The sequence below is a fragment of the Mastomys coucha genome, unplaced genomic scaffold (assembly GCF_008632895.1).
Source record: "Mastomys coucha isolate ucsf_1 unplaced genomic scaffold, UCSF_Mcou_1 pScaffold6, whole genome shotgun sequence".
In the NCBI taxonomy this organism is placed as follows: Eukaryota; Metazoa; Chordata; class Mammalia; order Rodentia; family Muridae; genus Mastomys; species Mastomys coucha.
The window spans coordinates 102,359,954-102,368,236 of record NW_022196912.1 but is presented as its reverse complement, the minus strand read 5'-3'; the positions used below and the strand labels follow the sequence as shown (position 1 = coordinate 102,368,236).

Sequence of the window (8,283 nt, the reverse complement as noted above, 5' to 3'; positions counted from 1 at the left end):
GAATTGAATTCAACTTCTCTCCAAGAATAGCTAGTATTCTTAACCACTGAGCCATTTCTCTAGCCCCACTTTTCTGAGATAGGTCTTATAGCCCAAGCTAGCCTTGAACTTCCTATGTAGCCAGGGATGGCCCACACTCAGAAGCTCTTGTTTCTACCTTCTAAGTATGGGATTACAGGATATACTTCAGTACTCAGCTCTCTCCATGTGACTTAATTACCTACACCTAGCCAGAATGAAGCTTTCAAACCCCTTGTATCCGTTTAAATTCAAAACTTTCAAGGAACACCAGGCTGCCAGTCAACATAGATAAGAAATGCGTGCCTTTAAAATTCTGTTTACTTAGCATATGTACATGTAAAAGAGAAATCACCCTCAGATCCCACCCAGCAGAAAACATGCACAAACCCAAGGTATATGTGAAAGGGAGGGCCCCAGCCCCAAGTTAGCAGTTGGGATGGTGCAATTCTGTGAGTCACAAGCCCATCGTGAGAGGGCTGGACTGAAGTTTCAACATGGCCAGAACCCCTGCTGCTGGCCCTAAAACAAGCGTGCACCATAGCCAAAGGTCTGTTTGATGCCCTCAAAGTAGTACCGCTGCCAGCCTTGCCTCGTCCGCTCTTCCTCAGGAGCAGGGATGCCACGGCCTTCCATGCACAGCTCTGTCTCTCCGTTCTTGTCAATGAAGGTCAAGGTGATGGTGGCAAAGTGCCCTATGGGAAGGAGTGTCAGACCCAGAGTTTCTGGGCAGCCATGACCCAGGAGACAACGGTGTGGGGCATGCTATGGCAGCAAGTTTACTCACCCTCTGGCCATGACTTAAACCTCCACTTCATAGCAATGTGTTTCTCAGGGACCTGGAAAAATCGAGTTCAGTCTGCTGAGGCACCACAGTGCACCCAACCCCACCAGGTGAGCCACCTGCCTTGATATTTGTGATTGTGTGAAATTTGCCAGAAAATTCAAATCCCAGCACTGTTTTTAAAAGTATCAGAGAGGTATTAAGTTTTACCCAGGACACCGAGAAACATCACTAAGCTAACCAATGGAGGAGACAACCTGGGGAGAGGGCTTACTCACCAGGTCAGTAAACTCCCCAGTGACGTTACCATCGACCATGTGAAACTTCCCACCTCTGTCGGCTTCCAAGGCGGCAGGAGCATGGGTAAAGGCCTGGACCAGCTACACAGAAACAGAAGGCAGAAGAGGTAAGGCTCTCAATGGATGGATGTCTAGACACACACCAGCCTGCATGCCGCAACTCTTCCTGGAGAGTCATTGTGCCCAGTGAGGGGGTTTCAGTCTCCCTGCTCTGGTCCTCTACAGACTGGGCTAGGAGCTCAGCACCAATTTGAACCCATGAGGCCATCAGTTCAGACTCATTCTTCCCCTTCCTTTCGGTGCTAGAGATTCAACCTGGGGCCTTGCATGTAAGTGCTGTATCACTGAGCTATACCTCTAGTGAGAACGCAATGACTCTCACTACACGCATGCATGTATACACTCGTGAAGCCCCCACCTTTACCCTGGCTGGTGTGAGGAGGCCTTGCCACTTCATCCATCCAGCACAGCCCTACATGCCGAGGCTGACAGCAAACTCACTCACCTCCTGTGTGGTAAACACTCTATAGAGCTCTTCTGGGGAGGTCAGGAAGGTTTCTTTAAGGGTGATCTTACAAGTGGGGATTTTGACACCAACAGGTTTGGCCTGGCTTTTTGAAGGAGCAGACTTAGCCTGTGAAAGGGTAGGTAAAATGTCAATCAACACAACCACACAGACAACTCACTCATGCTCACAAAAGGCTGAACCTTCCAAGCTAATTATTCAATGGGGCTAAAGGGAATTTGTGTGTGTTTCAGCCATGGGAGAATTCTTCCAGAAATATCCTTACTGAAGACTTCCACTCTTGGAACTTACTCCTAGGAACTCTCCTGCACTCATTGCAAGAGCCACCAAAGGACAAGACAGTGTTTCTGCATCTCAGAGAAAGAGTGCCTAAAATAACTGGATGGAGGAGTTAAGGGTATCACTCAGCAGTGGAAGAGATGCCCCCCCTCCATATACAAGGCCCCGAGATTCACCCCCAGTACAAGAAAGGAAAGAGAAAGGACAGAAAGACAAAGACAGAAAAGGAAAGAAGAAGAGAAAATAAAGCAAGCTGAAGCAGCTCTCCAGTGTTCTCCACTGTTGACAAAAGGATGCCAGGGTTCCAAACCAAGAACTCAGCCAGAACCACCAAGATTTATCTAGATAAAACAGGTGCTTGCTCCACAAACAGAATGAGAAGAATCGGCTTCCTGGTGGATAAAGTTAAAGATTCAAGTGAGACCTTAATGTCAAAGTATGACTGTCAACACCCCAGATAGAAAGGAAGCTGAGAGCAGCCGACTGGCATTAAGTCCAATCCAAAGTCAGACTTCCATGTCCCTGATGGCTTCTCTGTGCTCTAGGGCCTACAACCAGCCAGTAAAGAACAGGTTAGGGGATGGGAGAGAGGACTCAGTGGCTCACTGAGTGGCTCAGTGGTTAAGAACACTTGCTGATACTGCAAAGGAATTAGCTTTTTCCCAGACTAGGGCGCTCACAACTGCCTGCAATGCCAGTTCAACACCATCTTCTGGCGTTCATGGGCACTGGGAACAGAACTATGTGGACATATAGTACATAAATAAAAACAAATATGCAAGAATAAAACTATACTAGGTTAGATGCTGACAGAAAAGTAAAAAAACACATGAAAAGGCTCCAAACTCTGTGTTTGGCGTCAGGGACACAGGAAAGCTGATGTTGCATATGAAGGCAGCCATTCATCTCCCTCTGCAGGTGGCCTGCCCCATCACTGCTTACCTTGCACACCTCAGCTTTTGGTGCTGGCTGGCCCACTGGGTCTACAGACTCTCCATTCACTGTGGGCAAGATCATGCCCTGAGTAAACTCTGAAAAGACAAAAACCCCCATTAGTTTTAATAGCCGACATAGGCCAGCATTAAGGAAAAGCCTGCATTCTCTTATCTCTACCTTTGGTGTATGCGGGACATCTATAGAACACAGCAGCATTATCTTTAAAATGTGTAAACCTCTGATGAAACTGGAAGAATTACTACTCCTTTAGTCGCTTTCTTCTCTGTAAGATTGACTAGTCAGAACCCTGAGTCTTGGTTCACGTTAAAAATGATCAACTTCAAGGCTAGTCAGGATACAAACTTCAACACTAAGATCAGAAAGATGTGGCAGAGATGGACTCCTGAAGCTATCCAGGCTCATTCCTTCGGTTATAACCATCTCAACTTTCTGGAAGTAGACCAGTAACAGTCCGGGATTGTCCTCAAATAGTCTCGAGATTAAAACTTGTCTGATCTGAGTCTCAAATGCAATTTTAAGATTTCCATTAGCCATGTTAAAAGTTAATGTAGAAGGTGAAGTTTTACTAGCATACTTAACCTAATACTATCTAAAGTTACTCTAACATAACTATCATTTTAATGGGTGTTAATCTTTAAGATTATTGGGGTGTTTTACACTGGCTTCTTTGGGTATACTTCTTCTTTGTGGAATACGTGGTGGACTGCTTTCAAAATCCACCATGTATTCCACACTCACAGCATATCTCACTTTAGTTTTGGCTACATTCAAGAGGTTAGACAACATTGCTCAAGATCTTTCTCTAACTTCAAGAGCCTTTAGAATAATTTCAAAATGAAACAAATACCCGCCTCCCAGATCATTACCCATCTGCTAGGGGAGGGCAGTCAGGCCCTCAGGCAGGGTCTGGCAGTGGAAGACGGATGGCCTCCTCAGGCACAGAGTTCTAAGAGGGTACCTGTCTTGAGGGTGCTGATGTACATCCCCACTGCTTCTCTTAGAAGTTTCACCCCGTCTTCCTTCATCAAGGCCACGAGATTTGTGTCAGGCTCATCCTTGGCAAGGCCCACACTAATCTGAGTGAGAGATCAAGCATGGGTGATAAATGATTGAAGGGGCACCATCATGAGTGTGTAGGCCGAGCAATCAAGAGACTGCTGAGAGCTGCAAAGGAAAAGTGTATAGCTAACTGGCCACCTGCATGATCCCCCACAATGCTCCTTCTCAACTCCGCTGCCAGGGCGGAGATGGCTGATGTTAGAACCATTTCCTTAGCTAAAGCAGAGATGCTGAGTACATACTAGTTGCTCTGGAAGTTTCCAATTGCACCACAAAGCTAGAAATGCACCCGTAGACTGGTCTTGAATCTTCTGCCTGAGCCTGTACTATGTGGGGAATGAATCACGTTTCTCATCTGGGACAACAGACCGCGAGGACTTGGGAAACACCAACCTCCACTTCATCCACGCTGTTTTCATCAGACAAATTGGGGATTTCCACATGTCCTTTGTACTGCACTCCTGACTTAGAGGTACCTGTCAAAAGCAATGCAATTTCATCAACCACCTCCTTTGCAGGAAAGGTCCTGCCAGAGCAGCAGACTACTCAGGCTTCTTGTGACCCTCCACTCTCAGAGAATGCCACATGCCAGAAGCAATCAACGGTACCCCTAATGTCTTTCCTCACCCCACTACTGGAGAGAGAGATATTATGACTTGCTATAGCATGGCACTGGAAGCTACATGAACTGGGCAGTAGCTCAGTTCCCCCTGAGCCTGTCCAGGTAGTCACCAGCATTGGTTGTTAGAATACCTGTGAGAATGGAGAATTTGATCGTGGCAACTTTACATTTGCTTCTGTGTGCATTCACCATTGAGAAATAAGATGTGAACACAGAAAACTATCCCTGGTAAAGAAAGAAGCACAGAAAAAACAAACGCTCCTATCTCTGACATCTGCCAGGTAAGGTGCCATCGGTACGTGCCAATCCTTCTGCCTCAGAAGAACCCCTTCTGTGATCTCACAAGGGCCCTCAAGCTACAACCCCCATGACGTCCAAAACACGAACGACACTTCAAGCTTCTTTCAGAGAAAAAAAAAAAACACCATCCCGATTACAGTATGAATGTGTTTCATACTCAGCACATGTATAAAACTCTGGTATCAAGTCTTAGCTTCTACATTTTACTTTAATTATGTGTGAATATGTGTATAGGTTGGGGGGTATACATATATGCAAGTGCCTTCAGAGGCCAGATCCTTCTCAAGTTGGAGTTATAAATGGGTGCTGGGAACTGAACTCCAGTCTCTCTTCCCCAATTTCTTCACTTTAAAAACATTTCTGAGCTGGGCAGTGGTGGTGCACGCCTTTAATCCCAGCACTTGGGAGGCAGAAGCAGGCGAATTTCTGAGTTCAAGGCCAGCCTGGTCTACAGAGTGAGTTCCAGAACAGCCAGGGCTACACAGAGAAACCCTGTCTCAAAAAAACCAAAAAAAAAAAAAAAAAAAAAAAAAAAAAAAAGTTCTTGGATGGAGGACTTCTCTCCCTTTTCCCCTAGAGTTCACTGCCATTTTCCTACCTCAGCTTCCCAAGTGGTGGGAATATGGGCACGTGTTAACAACATCTGAGGGGTACTTGAATTCAATTCTATCCCGTCTATCAACCCTGTGGTTTTTAGTTGTGTGACTGCTGCACAGTGCACTAAGTTTTAGGGTACATGTTAACTATGACGAAAGTGACTCTGTATCTGTACACCTCAATTTCTCAGTGCATTATATAAAAGGAGACTGGGCAAGATATATATAGTTCCTTCCAGGCCACAATATTTCAGCTATACTTTGAAAAAGCAAAAATTACAGACAGATCTAGCTACTTTCATCTTTACTACTCATTTGGGAAATATTCCATTCGGCCCAATTTTCCCTCTAAGGGTATTATAGAAAGGTATTATTAAATTGTAAGATGGTAAAACAGCCCTAAATTATATGTATAATTAGCTATGATAGTACAGTGATGTAAGATTTGCACTGGAATTAGAAAGTGACCCCCCTTTCTTAAATCACTCATTCATGAGACAAATGATGGAACTGACAAGAGCGAGCAGATAAATGCACCTGGCGTCCCACAGTAGCACCCAATACAGCTTTCCTTCAAAGCAACAAGGTCTTCTCCCTTCCCAAGTTTGTCAGTAGTCAGAACCACTCCAGCAAGGATCAGAGCAACGGAAACAGCACTAACACCTCCTCTCTAGAAGTCCTTACCTGTCCAATTCAGTTTGATAGTCCACTCATAAAAGAAGATAAGTTTGCCTTTCCGGTTGTTGATAGATGCCTCTCCATCAAGCTTGTTCACTTCCGTCACCTCACACTTGCCCTCCTCATTTTCTACTCGAACGGCCAGGAACAGGGTTTTCAGTTTCTCTGTGGACCAATTTGAAGCATCCCTCTCTGTCCTGAAAGACAGAAGCTGGGCTGATGGCGGGCAGTCATGGGAAGAATGCACCGTTTCATGCAGCAAGTGATTGCAAGGTTAAAAGAGGCAGAAAACAACAACACAACTCTCTAAATTCTACCCTAGAATGTCCATAAACATGCTATACTTTCAGGAAGCCAAAGGGGTGGAGGATTGTCAACAAACAGAGGTGCTGTGCAAACCAAGTTATACTTTCCAGTCTCAGCAGAATGATCCATGACCATTAACATAGCGCCCCCAATTGGCCAAGAGGAAAATGTGACTATACTGCTGAAGTCAGGAGAGCAAAAGACAAGCAAGCATTTTGCTAATAGCCCCAGTTTAAAAAAAACAAACAAACAAAAAACCCAACAATAATGCTAGCCTCATTAACAATGTTCTGTCCCGTTTAGTGTTCAGACTCTGCTCTACACAGTCTACATCCTCTAGACAGTGTCACAAAGTCCACAAGAAAAATTATGTCAAATAATAGTGTTAAAAAGAGACAGGTTAGCTGGGCAGTGGTGGCACATGCCTTTAATCCCAGCACTTAGGAGGCAGAGGCAGGTGGATTTCTGAGTTCAAGGCCAGCCTGGTCTAGAGTGAGTTTCAGGACAGCCATGGCTACACAGAGAAACCCGGTCTGGGGGATGGGGGGGGGAGACAGAGACAGAGACAGATAGACAGGCAGGCAGACACACAGAGAGACAAGAGAGACAGAGAGAGGTTGAGGGGGAAAAAGACGGTAAAAATCAATTGTTTGCCCTTCTAGTACAGCTACTAAAAAAACAAATGACTACAAATGCGGGGAAAAAATATAGTGTCAGCAAAGTTCAGTGGCACTCCAAATAACATTGTTTCCAGAAGATTTCATAGAGATGAGGCAGCTTCTAAGAACGGTTAGGCTGTAAAATCATGACTGCCCGGCAACCTGGAGTTACAACAGAACTTAACAGTTCCGGGTAAGAGACTGCATTGCGTTCAGCATCCCGAAGCTCCAAGCGCCCTGCAGATCACGTTCCAAAGCTTCTCCCGCTGGACTGAGGCAGTAGTTCCCTATGACTTTTGCTTTCACTGTAACCTGCAAACTAACAACTACCGCGCCCGGAGCTCTAGACTTCCCCAGCAGTCTCCCAACACAATCGGCAGGGGTCTGGATCTCAAGGACGCCTACGGCCACGTGTAGGAAGTATCACCCGGCTCAGGCAGGATGCAGCAACTAGGGCGCTCTGTTCTCGCTCTGAAATTCCTCCTTGGAGACTCAGCGGTCCATGTCGAATCCATCGCCCCAAAGACTGTGACAGTGGCGAGGGACGGAGAGGACCCCTGCTACAGAAAGGACCCACGCCCAATCCCAGGCCAGGGTTACTTGGGTCCCAGATCTGTACACGCCAAGGTCCCAGGCACCTCCAACCCCTAGCCTGTTAACAGTGCTCCTGCGGCCTGTCTTGCTGGCCCATACCAATGCCAGTTGTTGACGTTGGTGGCGTCCGCCCGCTCCTCCACGATCCAGCGTGGGTCTCCCTCACCCCACTTGGCCATCAGCTCACTTATCGCACCGCTACCAGCTCCCAAGCAGCCGCAGCCACAGCCTGAGGACCGCTCGGTCCCAGCCGCCTGGCAGCGCCTGGAAACTACTAGAAGCAGCACAGCACCTCCTGGCTTGCTTTTCCCTCCACCCCAACCCCCTCCCAGCCTTAACTTCCGGCTCCTCCTCGCTCTTACCGGGTACTTCCGTTTCAGCTCGCTGAGCCGTAGGTTCCGTAACTTCTGGAGTTCCTTCGAGCTCTCTTAATTCATCTTAAAAGGTGTCTAAATCTAGACCCTCAAGCTCCTAATCCCCACCGGCAAGGACACAAAATATTCGTCTCATTGTTACCTTGGGCCTAAAACGACCCTGCTGAGCCTGATGGGAGTTGTAGTCTTTGTAACAATCCTTCCGATAACTGCGGAAGGTCATGCTGAAAGT

General features: G+C 46.7%; 1 protein-coding gene across 2 annotated transcripts; it reads right to left on the bottom strand.

Annotated features, from left to right (window-relative positions):
• Positions 1-321: 321 nt before the first annotated feature.
• Ahsa1 (activator of HSP90 ATPase activity 1) lies at positions 322-8,216 on the bottom strand. Of its 2 annotated transcripts, none has more exons than XM_031355538.1 (9): positions 8,040-8,216; positions 6,125-6,315; positions 4,316-4,398; positions 3,822-3,939; positions 2,849-2,937; positions 1,607-1,735; positions 1,081-1,182; positions 806-857; positions 322-713 (listed from the first exon to the last, which is right to left on the bottom strand). In XM_031355538.1, the coding sequence occupies exons 4-9, from the start codon at positions 3,886-3,888 to the stop codon at positions 541-543; spliced, it is 612 nt and encodes a 203-aa protein (XP_031211398.1). In that variant the 5' UTR covers positions 3,889-3,939; positions 4,316-4,398; positions 6,125-6,315; positions 8,040-8,216; the 3' UTR covers positions 322-540. The 2 variants fall into 2 exon arrangements, with proteins under 2 accessions (XP_031211398.1, XP_031211397.1); XM_031355537.1 differs by lacking the exon at positions 8,040-8,216 and adding an exon at positions 7,777-8,011.
• Positions 8,217-8,283: the final 67 nt, after the last annotated feature.

Bases quoted from the DNA above. Each gene is read 5' to 3' on its own strand.
- Ahsa1 (XM_031355537.1), bottom strand. From the start codon at position 7,856: ATGGCCAAGTGGGGTGAGGGAGACCCACGCTGGATCGTGGAGGAGCGG. The intron at 3,940-4,315 runs GTTGGTGTTTCC...TCTCTCACTCAG, and splicing joins ACAGCGTGGATGAAGTGGAG to ATTAGTGTGGGCCTTGCCAA. The intron at 714-805 runs GTGAGTAAACTT...TCCTTCCCATAG, and splicing joins GTTTAAGTCATGGCCAGAGG to GGCACTTTGCCACCATCACC.